The following is a 19,643-nucleotide window of genomic DNA, read 5'->3' on the forward strand; positions in this document are numbered from 1 at the left end:
ATTGGCGAAATCCCGATGCCTGCCTGAGCGATGCAAAATCGAAACCGTGAGACCCCCCCCCTCTCGCACCACTCTTCTCCTCTCTTTACCCTCTCGAACCTCTCCATTTGTCCAGCATTTTTTTTTTGTTTTTTGCTACCCGTGCCGTTGATGATATCCGATTTCCTGAAAATCAATCTGTTTGCCTCTTTGCTCCGAAAACTATCATTTAATGATACAGTCGTTCTCTCATTTTCGATGTAATTACATAACATTTTTGAAATAACTCCGATCTAATTCGTGGTTGCAATTACCAAAATAAAAAGCGGGATTATCAAATTTTCAATGAATTAATGAACAAATTTTCGATTGAAGAAAATAGAAATAGATCTCGGGCGTACAAGAAATGTCTTCGTGCCACGAACTTTATTTTTATACATTACTATTCAATGCATATTGCGACAAAGTTTAGTTTGCATGGACGGAAGTAGCATAGTTCGTCTGTCAACGAGTGTCTCTAGATGCAACGAGATGCAATGACCGTCCGCTCGTTTTCGCCGCCGTTCGGGGATGACACCTGTCAAACTTCATCAGTATTGCTTAACACCCGGTCGCGCTACGGCGCAAATTAATCCCGCTGCAATATGGAAATATGTCATTCGAGAGAGATACGGCGGATGTCTGGCTAGACAGAACGGGCCAAGGGGCAAGAAGCGCAGACGCAAGCGTGGGCAGGATACGACCTCGGCCACGCAGCCGTGTGATTGGTTTATAGATTACCGTGCATTTGTACGTGAACGACAATGTGATGAGCCTCATCATGCTTATTCGCCTACGCAGAATATTTTTGCGCGGGAGTGAATTTCAGAAGCAACCGGTGAGTTTCAGTCCTGATTAACAATCTGCATATTGGCGCACGATTTATAGACCGTCTTTTATTTCATTGTAATTCATGAAAATGCTTATTTGTTAATCTTTCCTTATATCTCTGTCCGTTTATAATCCGAAAACAAAGTCGTAAAGTAGGGTGTGCTCGATGTTAAAGCGGTGATCCATTTTCGCGAGACAGTCCAATTCCCACGAGTATCAGGAAGCGAGACATCGCGAGCTTACAGTTCTCGTCGGGCCGGGCTCGTTCAATCAGCATATCCCAGCAAATGAGCAATAGATCGGTGACATGCGTACACCCAAGCTGTGTGCGCTGCGTACATATACGGACAGGCATGTCCCGGTGTGTACACGCACGCGCGCATAATCCACAGCGTGACTATTAGTCGTAAGTCAATAATAAAGCCCTTGTCCTGCAGCAGCTATAATGGCCGCGGTGAATTATTCTGGTCGGGATGCATTGTCCTGGTCGGATCGCCGGCCGGCTTGGAATTGTCGGCGAGGCACGCACACGGCGATATACGCGGCCGCATATGTGCGCGCCAAATGCACGGCTGTTTGCGCGTATGACGCGCATAATTGAGATGGATGTCGATTGATTCGCGGCCGGGTTTCGTTCGCGCGGTCTGCCCATTGGCAGCTTATTGTTAACACTCAAGTAGTAAGCTCGATATCCAGATGATTTCAGCATACGCATCGTTATTCATCTTACGACGGCGAGAATGAATCGATATATTTTCATCATTTTTATTGAAATTTACTTGTTTAAAAAAATATAAGTGCTTGAATTTTTACGAAGAATTTTTTTCTTCACTCCAACGAATAGACAACTATAATTTTTTTTTCATCTGATTTTTTAGTAAGCGGTGTCTTAATCCATATTTACACAGAAATTCACCGCAACAAAGTAAATTGAAAAAAACGAGGAACAAGGCAAACAAATAAAGAAACTACACTTAAATTTATAAGTATGGGCATCAATTTGAGTGCTGCGCAACTCTCTTCTTAAATATTAACTGAACTCGCTTTACGAACTATTGCAGAAAATGCTTTCAAGTACGTCGTTTCCCACGAAGTAAGTTTTGAAAACCATGATATTACTCGCGTCGTGGAAACGCAGGCTGTGAGTTTTCCGCTTCGTCGTATATTGTTTCCGATAAATTGTTCGCTATACTCGCGAACCGCGTGTGCCCGCGTGATGGAATACGTGAAAAGAAAGTTTCGCACAAATTGCGCGCTCGAGAAACGAGTGTTCGAAAGGATTCTGTCGCGCTTCCTTCTGTCTCTTCCCATTATTTCCTGCTCGAAGAGATAAACTCGGTTATCTGACATACGTTTCTCGATATCGCTTCTTACTCGTAATTTCTATATTTCCCGCGCACGTTGAAAGCAGATCCGTAACAACTTTCGTATCAATCTGAAATTTTATCAAAGTTTACTGTGTGGACTTTATCAAATAACCGGCCAATAGGATTTACCATCACAATTACAGATCCCGTTAATGTTTGACTGGTTGAAGTGTTAATAATTGAAATTGCGCTTATGGCTTGCTCTTCGCAAACAGTGTAACTGCAATTTCGAAAATTAATCGTATTTTCTTTAGCCGGCGGACATCCTTGCTAACTTACAACTCAAACATATAGACATCACTTGCCCGCGGGATGTATTTATGGAGATGCTGGCCGATGGAACGTGCAAACATAGCGCATCAAGCGAATTATGTCACCGCTAAAATTACCGTCATCAACAGATGGATACTGTGATAAATGTCTACCCGAATCCGATGTGGTTCGCGATCATTTCGCTTGTCAATAAGAGAATGACATGTAAAAATCAACGTATTTCCGATCATACATTTTATATCTATCTCTGCACGTACGTTGCACATACGAGTTGTTGAACAAAACATTGATAAGCTGTATTCCCACCATTTTAAAAGCGTTTTGAAATCCATTTTAAAATCCAGCTTTTGCTCCAGCTTGTAATACTACAAAAAGCAGAAACAACAATCTTTTGCTGCACGGAAATAACAGCACACAGAAACTGTTACATACATCAATTTTTTGGCCTCTTTTTTTCTCTGATAATCATTGTTGCTTTTGATCGCTCAGCACCAAAAAGAAACGTTCATTGTTACGATCGTCCATTGATAGTCTGATATCGATAGTGGGACTTTGGAAGGGCGGAGATCAGCGCCATCGATCCTCGCGATTCTACAAAAACGTCAAAGAGATCGCCGGTTCGATGATGAACGATTGTAGGTTGTCCGCTGGAATGGCGGCGGTGCGGTGGTCTTTAAAATATTCAAGCGAGAGTGCGTTTGACGGCCAATCGGAAAGGACGAAAAGTCGCGCTGGACTCGCCGGGACTCGCTCTTTCGAATTCGGCTCTTTCATCCTGTGAAACTCATCCCCAGAAATTCAGCTGGTACGCAGTCGGTTCGATGGATCGCGAAGGGGTGAAGAGAGGGGCGGTAGAGAGAGAGAGAGAGAGAGAGAGAGAGAGAGAGAGAGAGAGAGAAGGAACACGGGAGGAGAAAGCGCCTATTGTGTCTTTCAATGACAATCGCCGTGGCCGACGAACATTTGATCGAATCAATCGATTGGTTTCTACGGTTCTTCTAAACATAGTCGTGACGAGGGAGAGAAATACCAAAGAGAAAGAGAGGCAAGGGAATGGAGGAGGAAAGGGAGGAGAGGAAAATGTAGACGGGACAGTCTCTTTGGAGTACCAGACGACCGAAGGAATGAAGAGGGAGAGAGAGAGAGAGAGAGAGAGAGAGAGAGAGAGAGAGAGAGGGAGAAGCTATTAGAGTGAGGAGCGAGAGAGGGATTCGGGAATACCCAGTAGCTCCGGGCTCATTTGAATTCGACGCTCAATAATGTCCCTTAGGAGTACCGAAATATCTCAATATGTGTATATAACATCGTGCCGGCGGCGTGGCTTACGATCTCTAGCGATATTTGCTTCGGCGGTGCCATCCATCAAGGTTGCATAATACAATTCGTCGAAACCGTTGATGTGCAGAGAGCACCTCGATAACTTTCAGCGCCGCGGACAACAATTGGCAAATTGATCGCGATGTGATCGGCGGAAAATTCCATCTCTTCAACGAAATCGCGCTAACGTCGTTCAATAATTTTTATCGTAGCAATTATATAAATATGAAAAATTTTTTGCCTCTGCATAAGCCTTATGTCAATTTAAAAATATATATTTCAAAAAAAATTACAAATCTTGCTAATAAAAAACGGATCTTCTGAATTTATGCCGGGAATATTGCCGGGATAAAGAATGTAGAAAAATATTCCGTCCGTAAAAATACGATAAAATGTCCCGAGGATGCTGTCGCCAGGGCCTTCGCTTGGTAGCAAACGGGGAAGTCACAGGCAAAGAGCAACATTCGCCTGGAGGGATGGATTTTCCTGTCGGAGGTGGAGTTTAGAGGTCGGGAAATTAGTTTAGTTATGCGCCCGGCAGGGACGTCTCTTACGTTTCCACTACGGACATAAGTCCTCGGCGGAGCACGTACATGTTCTAGGACTCTCTCCTCCTCGTTGTCCTCTCTTCAATTCGACTTTCTCTCTCTCTCTCTCTCTCTCTCTCTCTCTCTCTTCCTCTCTTTTGATCCTCGCAAACTTCCTCGAGTCTTCCTCTCGGCTTGCGCACTCCTCGCGAATTCCGAAGAATCAAGCCGCCGGCTACCGGTCCTCGAAAAATCAAGGGGAGAGAATTTTTTAAGCGAGAACAAACCGAGCGAGCGGAAGCGAGGATCTTCAAGAACGGAACAGTGACTACCCTCTATTGAGGGTTGTTACTACTTAACTCCGGAGCAGCTGATCGACGAAGACGTCATCGACTCGAGATCCCCCGACTGTCTCGCGCGAGTGCAGATTCACCCGACTATCGAGCGATCTTAAACGCGGCTCGTTATAAGTGCCGCTTTGTTCGCTCTGCGCCTTGCTCTCTTGAATGCCATTTGAAATTTAAAATATTAACGGGATACTTTGAATGGCAGAAATTAAGCCTCTCTCGCTGTCGACTTAATCCCACAGCAAAGTATTTCGGATACTTTTTGTCACAAATGAGCATCTGCTTGTGTGCTGAGTGCGCATAAAGTGGAGAACTCGTGAGAATCATGCTCGTATTGGAATACGTATCTCAAAGAATTATAGCATAGAAATTCGCGCCGGATTATTTTATGAAGCTTCTAATACTTGCTCCTAAATCGTATACTTTCTGCCAATCATTATCTATGCATTTTCTGTCGCGACGCGAGTCTATGAGAATATGTCATCTGAATGTCTGACGTTATTCTGAATGTGTTTAATATAACATGAAATAAATAAATAATTGCGTGTGTTGTGTGTAATTTTATCTTCTATATGTAATTTGACATCGACTTACTTGAGAGTCTTCCTCGGTAAAGATAGCGTCGAACGCAAACATCTTTGGCGCTGCTACAGTAGGCCGTCGATCTTCTGCCGATGAAGATTGCCCGGATGTAGGGTCCACCAGAGTAACCTGCTTTTTTCGTTTGTCCGCGTTGAAGAAGCTGCCTCCGTCTCCGGGCGACACTCTCAGCATGACTTTCACCTGGGCGAAACATACAAAAATTGCAATTAAATTTCTCTTCTATCAAAATCAATTTTTTAGGATTCTAAATTGAATGTTAAATCCGAAATACGATAAAAATTCACGAAATTATTCACAATTGTTCGACGATCGATACAAGTTTTAATGTTATATGCAAAAAAGTATCTTTATGTTTTTGATTAATCAGCTTGTGATATAAGCGTAAAATAGCTTCATCTTTAACCGTGATTGCAGACGTTATTGTAGTTAACGATAAATGCATCAATTATTGTGAAATTGAATTAGTTTTGGAATCTGCCAATTGGGTAGACAGTGAATTACATTTGGTGACTAAAGATAAAGCTTTCCCGTCACTTAAGCGCTCGGTGAATCCGCTTCAATAGGTTAATACTGTATAATGAATTAGCTCTGCTCTGCCACCGAATAATGCTCTCATCAAAATTATCTGATAGACAGTTTCTGCCGGCAAATGAACGTCAAGTCTAAAATTACTATGACCCACGTTAACCGAACGGTCATTGAACGAGCCACGGTACTTATTGAATGTATATTATGCAGAATTATTAGACAACAAAATTGCAATCTGCTAAAACAATCATACCTACATCAACCTGCGATAATAATGTCTCTGTCAATCATTTTATATAAATATCATGATTAACGTAACGTGATTTGACATAATTAGTATAGAAATAATAACGAGATGATTGTGCAATAATATTTCATCATAATCCACGCAAGATTATGTTAGTTGTACAATGTACAATTACGCTTCCAATTTAACTGAAACGTTTAAAATATTTGCTTTGTTCTCAAATTTTAATTACATAACATTTTTGTAACATATACAATTTTTTTAATACAAAAAACCAATTTTAATTACACGAATTAAAAAAGCGAGTTTGTCGTCGATAAACGTAAAAATACGAGCAAACGGTGACCAATCAATGGACAATTTAAAAATGCCAAGCGCATGACATTTAATTACGATATTCGAGCCGCAACAGACACCGAGTAACATGATAGTGGAGAAACGCGTGTATCCAAATGCATGAGAAGATATTTGCTGGCCACTTGTGAAATCGAATATTGCTCGCAAACGTTAAGCGGACAATTGAGCATTCGGGGAAACAAGTAGTGTGGCTGCTTTATTAAAAGTCACGTATCGGATGAACTCGCGACCTCGCTTATATATAACTTTTAGTATTTGTATTACATTGTGTGATTTTTTTCTTCAACTTTGCATTTTGTAAATTAATTCATATTTTTGTTCGTATATTCATGATTTATTTTCTTAACTTATCAAGCTTTTTTCGCTTCTCTCGAAATTTTATCATTGTCCATAAATTTCTATTATCAATGTTTCAATCGACTACTGCTTCATGTAAAGTGCAACAAAATCAGTTATATTATTGCAACGCGATTATTTTTACGATTTTGAAAAGTACTTTCGAGAGATAATATTTTGTATCCAAGTAATGAAACATAAAGCAAATCAGAAATACGAGAAAAATGAGAAACGATCTAACTGATATTAAGTTGTCTTTTCAGAGAACTTTTCAATTATCTCTATTTGCGATTTGCATTATATTTTACGAACACGCGTACGTTCGCGCGTGATTGAAACGAATTCGAAGTCATTCCGATAGATAAGACACGCGCATCCGTTCTTCCGTGTGAAATCACAGCGATGTATTATTAAAGCCGTATCCGGTGCACCGAGATCGATGCCGTCGGTACCCCGCGAACGGTCCACGATTCGCTCGCACAACACCGCACCGGTCCGTTCGTCTGTCTGTCTGTCTGTCCAGGAAATTGGGTTTGGAGATTTCGTTCAGATTGCGGTGCACGTCCTATCTTTTGCATGCGGAAACACCCCGCCGCTCCGACGACACACAGGTACAAAAATAGACACGCGCCTTTTTTTTTTTTTTTTTTTCTGTCCTTCCCGACCGCGCGACACCCCGTCGTTTTCTCCACAGCGCCTCTTGCGCGTCTCGCCGCTGTGTAATAGTTTCGCGAAAAGATCGGAGCGGTACTGATCGAGCGACCGGAAATAAAACGGCTCCCTCGGCGGTCTTATTGGAGGCAGCGCTCTGCATATACATCGATCGGCACGGATCTCCTCCGCGCCCTTCACACCCTTTCGGGAAGGGTGTCCCACTCGAAGGTGAGTCGACGCCCTCTGTCCCTTCCGTTTCCCGGAACCCCCTGTTATCTGCGAGGTGGCCCTACGTGCTTGCCCGCAGCCACCCGGTATTTCGTTACGAAGCTGATTTCGAGGGTGGATACCAGTTCCGCTCGAACGGACTCGATCGAAGGAGGATCGGTTCTCGGGTTCTCGAAACTGGTGAAGGACACTTCGCGCTACCGAACATGCTCCGGTTCGCAAAGTGTCACGGCCATTACGCGCAGCAATTTGCGGTACAAAATCCCGAATATACCGTGGAGACGGCGTTAATTCCGAGGAGACAGCTATCGGGACAGTTGGTTTTCAAAGCTTAAACGTTTGTGAAAAACTCGTGCAAAGTAAACGTAATAAATTCGACGGAATCCGATCTAGAGAAAAAAAAAGTGACCGATGGATTTTTTTAAAACACTGTCGCGATAGTTTTTCTATTATACAGGAATGAATGCTATCGATTTCCCGTGAACGAGAACGCGAGTTTCGCAATCAATTCTCGTGCGGAATATAAAAACATATACACGTGTATTGCGCGCAAAATTGAAATTGGCTATTAAGTTAAATTTTACATGTACCTATTGCGAATTGATTGCGCGTTACGGTATACAGCTTTCAAGCTGACCACCATTACCGCAATGCTCGTTAGTTAATTATAATTGCAGTATGATCCGAATTTAATTGATACCCTCACTTTCTCTCTCACATTTTTTTTCCCTTCCGAATTTTTGACGCGCCTGCTTGGAAATGACCTTTATCGTGTCTGAGAGTTCCAGCGCTTGATAGACTTTTACGTACCGCAATAAAGTGCCTGAAAATTACATTTCGGGACGGAGAAGCCTCCGGTAAGCCTGCCTCGTAACCATCAAAGTTTGCCAAAGTACGCACAGTCCTCGAAACAGGACGAGAGGGGGTTTACCACCGCTCTACTCGAATTTATGCGTCCTCTCCACGGACTATGAATCCAGGTTTACGCGCCGGTGCGTTGGAATTAATTAGTTCGCGGTCCAGCCGCTGAAACATGTAACTGATTCGGACGAAAGCTCGGCGATAAACCGTGACGCGCTACTGATCATAGAGATCTCTCCAAGATTGATTAAGAACTTAATCCGACGAGTAATTTACCGAATTACTTCTCACTCAAGTACGTTTACCAGCTGGATATCGATTCCGCTTTGAAAAGTTTGTTCGATATCTGTATATATTATTTTTTTAAATTATAGTACGAATATAAGTTATGTTTTGTATAATAGATTGCTCACGCTTATCAGAATTTTCATTCATCATCACGAGAATAATGATGAGCCATTAAAAAATGTCTCTCGCGTATAACAGGCGTACAGGTAATGCCACCGGAAGTGGCACCTGCGACGGAAGTAGCGCGTTAATTCTTTAATGTTCGAAGGTCGACGGGGCGCTTATGTGTCGTACTCACATTAGGTTAGGTTAGGTTACAGCATAGAAGTATTTTATGGCGGCACCCGTCCACGGGGGGGTATTATCCGCCAATTTACGATCATGGCGAGACGCGTTTCGCGCTTATAAATGAGCGATACGTAGCGCAAAGTTCCACATAAATTCCCGTCCGGCTCTCCGCCGGTCATCGTATGCACGATAAAATCAAGCGATGATCGATTCGCGTGCCGGCGATAAACAGTGTAACGCGATAAACGGTGTAACGCGAGGCAAGACGTCGGTACAAATCATTTTGTAAGCTGAGAGTGACGCTTGAAAATGCGAGGTGCGAAATTAAATGCGCTTACCGGGTGAAAAGCTGACAGCAAAATTCAGTGAAAAACGCGTCTGAGCGAAAGGTGAAAAAAAATGCAGGAGAATTTAATAACACGACACGCAATGCATTTATAGCGAAGTAATATTACAGATAGTTGAGTGTGTTTCAAATACCAAAAAGAAAAAAGAATAATTTCTCCCGCGAATTAAATGACATTAATCAAATTTCACTTAAATAAGCGTTTATATTGAATTTCGAATTTCATGGATATTTATGGCTAGATATTTTGCATAAAGGAATATATAATCTGCATAGTGGTTAGTCTCAGTCAAGTTTGCGGTTTTGATCCGACATCCGTAAAACGAAATTGTCATCTAGTCTAGTGCGGGAAGTCATACAGGTACACAGCCAAATATTAACGACGTTGCGCACTGCTTTCTCTGCGTCCGTCAAAAGTTCCGTAATGATCCCAATAACAATTACTGAGCAACGGAAAATCGACGAGACAATACCGGCGCGGGTTTACGGCAAAAGTTAGGCAGCCTATAAGGATTTGATAGCGCCCTTAAAGTACATTATGCAGTGTATAATTATACAAGATAAAATATGCTAATGAAAGTGTGAAGTGAAAATACGTGTTAAGATTGATAATAATAATAAGTTATTATGATTAATAAGTGTTCATAATAATAAGTTATTATAAACTTTACGTAAAATTTTATAGTAGCGTGATAATAAATAATAAATAGAAATATCTATTTGTATCTATTATTCAGCTTTGTATCAAAATTTCATAACAATTTGTAATAACTATTTTCATCTATTATAATCAGATTTATCGCTTACGCATAATTCGTGATTTCGGCTTTAACGTTTCACGAATCGATTGAAAATTCAATTATATCTCTTTCTCTGATACCGCCCGCACAGAGATATTGGCTGTTATTAAACAAGATATGATTGGCGCATTGCAAAGCGCTTTCACGTGAACGCGCGCCACGAGAGACGCCAATGACAGAAACTAATTGTTGAAACTGGAGTGTGCCTCGACTCCGCTTTCCAACAAGGCGCACTGCGGTGCTCCACAGTCTGGCGTCGTGTGGCCTTCGGTTGTAAGAGATGAGAGACGACGACCCGAGGGGATTTAACTTCGACAACGAATATCGTCAAAGGACTCGCGATCCGTGATTGCGCGCTCTTTAACCGAAGATTATACGCTGAACGCGGTTTATTTAAGTAATCGTCATCTGAAGGGAGAGGTTAGTAACCCTTCGTTAAAACTGTAGCAACCGTCTCGACAGTCGCCCCCGGGCGATTTCGACGATCGACTTCCAACGCGCGGAAATCGATCTCGCATGTAAACTGCTCGTATCTCTCGCAGGTAGGAAAAGAAATGTGTCACGCAAACGTTGGATTAATTAATTAATTTAATTGAATGTAAACAGAAGGAACATATATTATTTGTGTATACTTCCAGTGTTATCGCAGTCAATATTCTCGTAGCTAACGTTGTTAAAACATTGATGAAGTGTAATGTGACTTTTAAAGTGATTGAGCAAACGATTTCCAAAGACATAAACAGCATCTGGAAACGAACGTTAATGTTCGTTTAAAGCAGTCTCGTACATTGTTGCGAAACGCGGCGACTGTATATACCGTCGTGTAATCAGACAGTATTTATAGCTCGATATCGCTAAAACCATCTAAATGTCCGGCCGCGGGGCAAGCTACAAGGGGCTAAAGTTTCTGACTCGACCGTTAAGGAATTTACACCGTGAAGACCTCCGGGCGATTCGAACGAAATTTACGCCATGAAATGGGTCAGGGGCATTTCGCCCCTCGCAAAGGGGTGTACTACCGACAAATCTGATTTTCGCGAGACGTGGCGAACGCAATCCTATCAGCGTCGAATTTTCCCCGACGATGAAACATCTACAGGGTGATGCGAACACAATCCCGCGCCCTGCCTCGGTTATCAGAAGTCAATTCAGGAAAAATACACTTCTCGCGTTGTTATTTTGTTAGACAAGCGAATGATGAAACAACGTAAAAAAGAAGTAATTTATTAACTTTTATTTTACGCAACATTACATTATAATCGTTTTCCGAGCAAATACAAATTTAATATATAAACTTTCTTCTAATATATTGTATATATGAACACACAATTTATACATCTTTGCTTTATCGAAATGAGTAATATTTTATGTTAATTCGCTGTAAACAAGATTACCGAGCTTGTAAGATTACTTCTTTAGACGTTGCTTCTCAAGCAGCTGCGTTAACATCAGGATAAAGTTTACTTTCCGCGAACTAATCTATACACACTTTTACAGTGTAAAAGGCCTCACGTGTTTCCTGGCTTAGTCCAAGAACTCTATTTCTTTGCTACTCTACCTCGCGATCGTGTGCTTCGGTATGTAGAGCTTATCTCGGCCGGGCGGAATTTCGCGATTCAGTATGCACCGCGACGTGGCGCACGACAAGAGCGTACCTGTACGTAGAGTAACGCAATACTTCCGCGGTCGTCTCGCTAACAAAAGGTGCGGGTGAAGAGGGTAAAGTACACGGATGGAGAAGGCGGCGGCGGCGACGGCGGCGGCGGCGGCGGTGGTGGCGGAGGGTTGGTTAAGCGAACTGGTGAACTCGCTGACTGGTTTGTGCAAAAGGGGTCCTGCGTCAGTTAGGGTTGTCAGTCAAGTAGCGATAGCGAGTATAGCAGAAGCGTGCCGCACGCTACTTTAGTCCTGACCGAGCGTCGCGCTCGCGGTATACGTTGGTACAACGGTGTGACGTTGTAATGGCTGTATAATGGCGGCCGTACATGTTATACGCTTAATATCGCGGCGTCAAGCGATGTGGAAAGGAACAACTTGAAATGCTCGGTCTGACTTGCGGCCCGCCTCGTTACCGGTTACGGCGGAGTTTATCCCGCTCGCTCTTGCCGCGGCTTTCCGTCTCAACGTCTTTTATCCGGCTTTCCTCCCTAATGTCGTCGATTATTGATTCCGTCGCGCGATTCGCTGGTAGGAAATACGCACTCGCGAATTTGCAATAATCGCCGAAGTGATTAAAATTTGCCCTCATCCGCTCGAGATCTGTTAATTATAATTTGTTATTGCGCTCGGTATCGTTTTGCAAGTAATTTCGCGATTTTCGAATTATTGCAAAATATTTCGTGCTTTCTTTCTAGAAGTGGCGAGGAAAACGTTTTCCCGTACTAAAAAGTGTCGCATTTAGACCCCAAGACGCTAAATGCCTAGATTATAGTAGTCGGGCCGTAAGGAACACGGCTTGACGTACCGTGAAGTATGACAGTCATAAATTTTCTCGCGCCACCAACTTCCACCAGCTTCCGTTTTCTTCCTTGCTTCTTCTCTTGCTCCCCTCTCCCTTCTTAGGCAAATCAGAAACACTTGATACATTCCTCAATTTATGAGAGCGGACACGTACAAATCCGTTTTAACTTTCATCGCGACAATCCGATGTTTTCATGTACACATCGACGGATATAAATGTATATTTGGAATGGAATACTAAAATGGCGAAAATGATAAGCATAAACAAATCGCGCAGAAGATATCAAATTTATAGCTTTAAAAAGTAATGTTTCACTTGACATTTATTTCGAATCGCGACATTTTCTTCGATATTATACGGAAATAATTATTATTTAAGTATCGATTCTCAAACAAGATCCATCATATAATAACGAGGAAGTTTAAGTGAATTATTCAAGTCTTTCTTCGATAAATCAATGATAATATTCATTTTTCTCTTGCAAAAACTGTCGCTTGCATTAGTTCATTAAAAGGTCCGTGACACTCATCGCGTGTCCCGTTGTTTTTCCGCTTGTTATCGCGGTAGAATAGATTCGATCATACGTGTCTTTGCATTTTCACAGAGTGTAATATCGTAATAACTAAGGAATGCAATTAGCGTGAGTTATCAGTATGGGCATGTTGCACGTAAAACATAATGTATTGCATAAACGCATAGAGGCAAAAAGAAAAACGAGCGTGTTATCCTATATATCAAGCATTGATCTTCTCGTACCGCTCATTTATTATTTTTTTTTTCCTGCAACAATTTCGGCTCTCTCGTTACTCGACGGAGCGAGCCCCTCCGCTTACAGGAGAAAAATCGCTCTTATGTCAGACAGGAAGTGGCAGGCGGGGGGGGGGGAGAGCAGCGAAAGAGAAAGAAATTGGTTTCCAAAGGTAAACTAATTTCAGCCCACTTCGTTTCGGCGAGAAATCAGCCTTCGTCAGTCTCGTATCTGCCTCTCTTTCGTATCGAATATTCTTGTTTCATCCATCATCCGCTTTTTCGTACGTCTAACCCCGCTGACCCAATTATCATCCTACGAAAAGACCGGCAACGCGCTTGCGACATCGTGTACGGCAAAAAGGATCAAGGACACGCTACGGTCCTTGCTAATCTTGAATGCAAATGAGACTCGGTGCTAGCGATCCTTTGAAGGATCCCATCGTCCTTTGAGCACGTCGGCGGTCGGTGGGAGGTCCATTAGACACCGCTCATTCTTCCAACCACTCGTTCTTACGCGAAATTTTAGATGATCTTGGGATAATCGAGATGGACGTACCGAGATACGATAAGATAATCCATTTTGAGCAAACATTTTCTAATTATTATCATACTTTACTAAAAGGAAGAAAATATAATATGCAAAAATTTAAGTCTCAATACATTTTATACATGTATATCATAATTATTACTACATTCTTTCTCATTTTATTATTATTATTATAAAAAAATCCTATTCGACAAGCTACGATCAACTATATTATAGAATTTACAACATACTGAATATCATCTTCTAATTATAACGCAGCTCTTTCGGGCGATAATCACTATATCTAATAGCATATCGCACGTACACTATTTCGTCGTCGCCATACTGCACGTCGAGCAATTCCTCCGTGCGTAATCCCTGGTAATTTCGACGTGGAGCATAGCAGTCGGGGAGACGTCTCGACGTTTGGATATACCATCGAGCCGCAGAAACCGAACGTGCGTGTAACGGGGAATGTAAATTGCTCACTTCTGCCTAAAGCCGCGGTGTAATAAATCTCGGCGGTGAAGACACGACGATTGCCGTCTATCGGGCAGGGATAAAGTATCGAAATCACGTACGGGGGTTAAGAAACGCCGGGATTCGAGTACTTGCCTCCGACGAAGATATTCGAAAATCCCGTGCAAAGTGAAAAAGAACATGTTTCTCTCCTTGTTTCTGGCACAACACTTTAAATTATTCAATTTATGCATTAGCGTACAGTAAAAATTAATTAGGAAGAAAATGAGCGAAATTTTAACAAACAAACTTGAAGTAAAAAACTTTGCGCTCAGTCATTATGCACAATTGAATGCAAGACTACAATTGACGTATACTTCATCAGACGGATTATTACTGTTATCGACATTAAGTATAGTGACTGCAACACACAAATAGGTCACGACAGTGCGTGATTATATCGCTCGCGTAATTATAATAAAACATTCCTATTTTTCAGCCGAGCGGGCAAGTTTCTCTCGACGAATTAATGTACAATTCGCGTGACGACAAGTCGTTTACACGCGTGCGTAATTATCGTCCTACCCGGGCGATATCGTGTGTTTTCCGCGGTGATATCTCGCAAAACACCGAAAAAAGTGAATAATCACGGAACCAGCACCTAGCCGAACGGACCTCAGTTTTCGTCAACAATGATAGTCGGTTTGTCTCTCGATTAAAACGCAATTATCCGCACGCTGCGTGCGTTCGCCCAGCAATTATCGCACGACGATTCTCGGGTGTCGTACGACAAAAAAAAATAAAACGGAATAATTCGAGGAATCAATGACACCGGCGTGACGACCGGCGATAAAGTGCAGCGCGCAATTATTGTCGTCGCGGATTAAATTGCACGTGTTTCCACGGCACGCGTTCTCTCACACATCGCCCGACAGCCGATGTAATAAAAGCCTGAGATAAAGCCCGAACTTTCCCCGCGCTCATAATTTTCGGTTTCCATATCCGAGGAACGGTCTGCGTGACGAGCAGTCGTAACAAAGGAAACGTTGACGCCGCGATTCGCCGGATATTTTTCGGCGAAGGTAAAGAGCTCTGTCGGCACGGGCGTGGTTAAGAATTATGCTTTATATCGGTTTTTTACGACCCTTTCTGTCGGTCGAATAAATTGGTTTTCTAAAACTCAGTTAGTTGTGAGAAGTATTATCCTGATGTTATTTTGAATTAATAATATTATCAAGAGAAGATTTAAAAATTTTTAATTTGTATCCAACAATGACACTATATTCGTTTAACGATGATTTTGCAGTTCTGATTTCTAAATTCGATTAGGATTTCAAAATTTTGTTGGGTACATCGAGTAGATATTTATGGCCCAGATTTCGGGATCCTTGTACCATTTTATCGAATATTATCTCTCGCTAAGCGTACGTACATTCCGTGCGCAATTCTGTCAATGCTCAATATAACGTATAATTTCATTACCTCGCGAATGCCGGTTGCTAAACCGAGTTACAAGGTGGATGGAGTAGGAATACCTGCCTGAAATACTAATAAACCTTCTCATGTTGCTTATAGCCGGTATGCCCATCAAAGGAGAAAATATAGATTGTAAGCGATAAAGTTAATGCTTTAGTACACCACTGCAACCGACGCTACTGGCCTCCGTAGCATTTTCTCATTCTCCGTCGTCGTTACACGGGCGTGAGAAAATTGATAATATATTGCTGCCATTTTGTTTCTTCCTTTCTTCCCTGCTCTGAAACTCGTTTCGGTTTCAGCCTTGTTCAGCGCACAAAAGAAATTACGTGTTGCGCTACATTAAATTAACATAATCTATGTATTGTTGAATAGTCACCTCGTCATTTGTACGAGCGCGACATAAAAGTGTCTTAAAGTATTTCAACTTAATTCTATTCCTTTTCTCTTTCTCGAGGGAGATGTCGGAGGGCTGTAAGGAGTTAAATTTTTGAAACTAACTCGAGTTTATCACTGAGAAAAGTGAACATTCTTCCCGACTTCATTTTCGTAAATCTGCTCTCCCCATTCCGTAATGTCGAAGAACTAAAGTTGGAGAGGAATAACATCGTTTTGTGTGGCCAGCTAGTACGACGAGAAGATAGATAAAACTGCAAAATTATTTTCTACGTGGAACTCACATTCTAACCGCGTAAGGATCGATGCGGCGAGAAAAAAAAATTACTTCAGCTCCCCGGTACTATGTTACGCTTAGCATATTCATGCCCGGGCTATCCAGAGTTTTCCGGTCTCTGACCACCATCATGCGCCTCTACATATTCATAAACGAATCGCGATGCATGAAGGATGCTTCCGGTCCGAATCGAACCCCCGTCGTGTTGTTGTAAGGAGCCGAAATAAATCACAATCTTTGGTTGTCGCGCTGAGAGTTCGCAACAAATTCTATTTTAATCGCACTCGTTACTTTATTATTTATTCTTGAAAAATAAGGAGTATTCGATATATAAAAATTGTTCAGTAATTAATTATAAATGATCACAGATTGGAAATTACAAATTGGCTCAGATCGAAATAAATCAAACACAGTGTGAAATATTATTCGTGTGCAATCTCCACTCTTCTTCTCTTTTGAAATTTTATTACCGTATCAAATGTGATAAATGCGTCGGGCCGGGCGACTATAAGTGATACGTGCCCGTGTTTGGTCAGACGGCGGAGACTGTGGTGTGGCGCGACGCGACGTGGCGTGACTCCCTATCGCGCATGTAATATGCACGTATCAATACGAACCTTGTCAAATATATCATTCCGCTCGATATACTCGGGCGTGCTTTCGCGCGGTCGCCTCTCGCTGCGAACTTTATTCAATTTCCCGTTTTCCGCCGGTACGTCGACGGCGCACACGGCATAAACAAGCGCGCCGATGCAAAAAGGCGTCCGTTCCTCGTACGTATCGAATTACTATGACCCGGAAGGAACTACAGCGGGCAAGGCAGGGTGAGATCCCACCCCCTCCCTCGCTCGGCTTTGCACCCGCACCTGGAGCTTTCAACAGGTACGTCGGCGCTCGCTTGTATGCGTCATGTTCGATAGTCCGACGTGGCGCGTAAACAATTACTCGATGGACTGAACGAGAAACGGAAAACAGAAGCCGAATTATATTGCGGGTCAAATACAATGGATAGACGCTTCGCGCTTGTCGAGAGATTGCGAAGTTGCGAATTCACGAAAAATTTGCAGGAATTTCACAATCGCAGATTTATTGTTTAAATATGTTATTCGGTGAACCAGCAAAGTGATCAATTGAAATTAAATAGAAATACAATTTCAATTTGATTAATTTAACGATAAGTCATGTTTGAAATAAGCGGTACTAAAACTGTTTTAAGTTTCTGTGACTAGGAAACCGAAAATAATAGAGATGATTAAGTTTATCGAGAGAGAAATAAGTCCCATAAAAAGGAACGACACAAGAGTAATAACAATCATTGAGTTTCATCGCCGATCGATTATGATCGCGTTACACAAAGTTCTCGCGCTCGTTGCACTGTATTCCCATTCTCGTTCCTTCCTCGCGAGCTTCATGCGGATTTAATCGTCTGGAAAAGAGGGCGAACCGTAAAATGGCTTTATCACGGTGCGGTACGCCGAATTCATAATTTACTAGCTAGCTCCGTATTTACGCCGCGTTCGCCGCAAGCCTGCCGCAAGTGTTGCATCAATAGCGGTGTTCGTTTTAAACCGCTTCGCCCTCGCGGGCTGCGTCTAGTCCATCGACCGAGCGATTTTGCCTCTTTCACGCCCCTTTAATTCAACCCTCAACAATAATCGATAAAGTGCATTTAAATGCCATTATTCTCTAATATATCAGCAGGTGACTTAAGGTCGAGTATGGGAGTTTAATGCCGAGCATAAACTCGGCGAACTTTAGTCCACATAGGGAGTGACGCTCGTAAATCGTGCTACTGCCACTTTCATCCAGCAGGACACATTCATATATATATATATATATTATATACATACATACATATACACATATATACAGTCTGTCGCCTTTCTTTCTCTGCCTTCGCTGTGAAATAACGTCCCGTCTACTTGCATCGCAATTTTACGGTCACCTCGAGATTGATTCTCGAGCACATGGAGAACGATAAAAGATGAAAATTACCTCATATTTTCCGGGTCATGAATCACGCTCGAACTGGCAGTCGCGTAATTGTTTCGTCTTGACGGCCGAGCCGGGCTTAGAGGGAAAAATCTTGAGTCAGCGACTGTGCGTTGGTTGGCGAGGATCTGCCTTTTAGGTCTTATTAAATTTGAAATTAACACCCGGATACACATTCAGCCTGTTATACGACGTAAGCTTTGTAACGATATTTTTTCGATCCGCGTTTTTTAAATCGCTTGCCAACCATGTTAAGCGACATGATTTATTCGAACGAAATCCGTGCGAGTGCGAGTTAATTGAAAAATTTTGCGTGGCACAATGAAGAAATAACTCGTTTCAGATCGTGTTTTATTAAACGGACTCGATACGCCGCGAAAACTGCTTCGCGCGGTCGCTACACTATCGCAGTCGAATGTAAGCTCGCCACCAATTTTATGAAGCTTTCCCCTGTGTGGCTGCTGTATATTACGGTCGGCGTCGCGTTATAATTTCATAAAAAAGCGATCGGCCGCGGCTCGTTCCGAAAGTAATATATGTCGTCGTCATAAACGCATGGCGCGGCTCGTACGAATTTAAAATTCATCCGTTTGGATTATGCAGAGCCTAGTCGCGTTCAAAAATTGACTCGATCGTCTGGCAGCGAGCGAAAATATCTCTGACGAATTTTCCGGCAATGAAAATTTCTCGGCAGCTCGTTACCACGCTTCGAACACGATTGCCAGTTAGAACGCGATTTACCTGTTCGAGTTCGGGATGAGTTTCGTGTCACGTAATTCAGCATCTTGTTGTCGTGGCGCGTTCAATATTCTTCTTCATTGTGTCGGTAATGACTTAATTACGATTCGATTACGCGATGCTTTATTCACTCCATTTGTTGCGAATGAATACTGCAGAGCAAATCGGGAATTAATCTGCACTGTAATGGTGACGATGCTCGAGTTACTTGCGAGACAGATGGAGGGAAACGAAGCAGAGCGAACGAGAGGTACTCTATAAATCTGTTATGCTATTGTGATTAAAACACGAAAGAATTTTCAAGTACAAATCTGTAAGTTGTAAATGAACGAGATGTATAATTGCAAGTTTT

The 19,643-nt window shown here is 42.4% G+C and overlaps 1 protein-coding gene across 6 annotated transcripts in view; it reads right to left on the reverse strand.

Moving 5' to 3' along the window:
• LOC105668373 (kinesin-like protein KIF26A) overlaps positions 1–19,643 on the reverse strand; it is a 316,872-nt gene that overhangs the window by 29,911 nt on the left and 267,318 nt on the right. For all 6 annotated transcript variants that reach the window (XR_010891197.1, XM_067358966.1, XM_012360716.2 and 3 more), the window contains one exon: positions 5,275–5,463. Coding sequence is in view for 5 of the 6 variants with exons in the window: in XM_067358966.1 (XP_067215067.1) it covers positions 5,275–5,463 (189 nt within the window). In the remaining variant the exon portion in view is untranslated. The remainder of the gene's footprint in view (positions 1–5,274; positions 5,464–19,643) is intronic.

The sequence above is a fragment of the Linepithema humile genome, chromosome 7 (genome assembly GCF_040581485.1).
Source record: "Linepithema humile isolate Giens D197 chromosome 7, Lhum_UNIL_v1.0, whole genome shotgun sequence".
In the NCBI taxonomy this organism is placed as follows: domain Eukaryota; kingdom Metazoa; phylum Arthropoda; class Insecta; order Hymenoptera; family Formicidae; genus Linepithema; species Linepithema humile.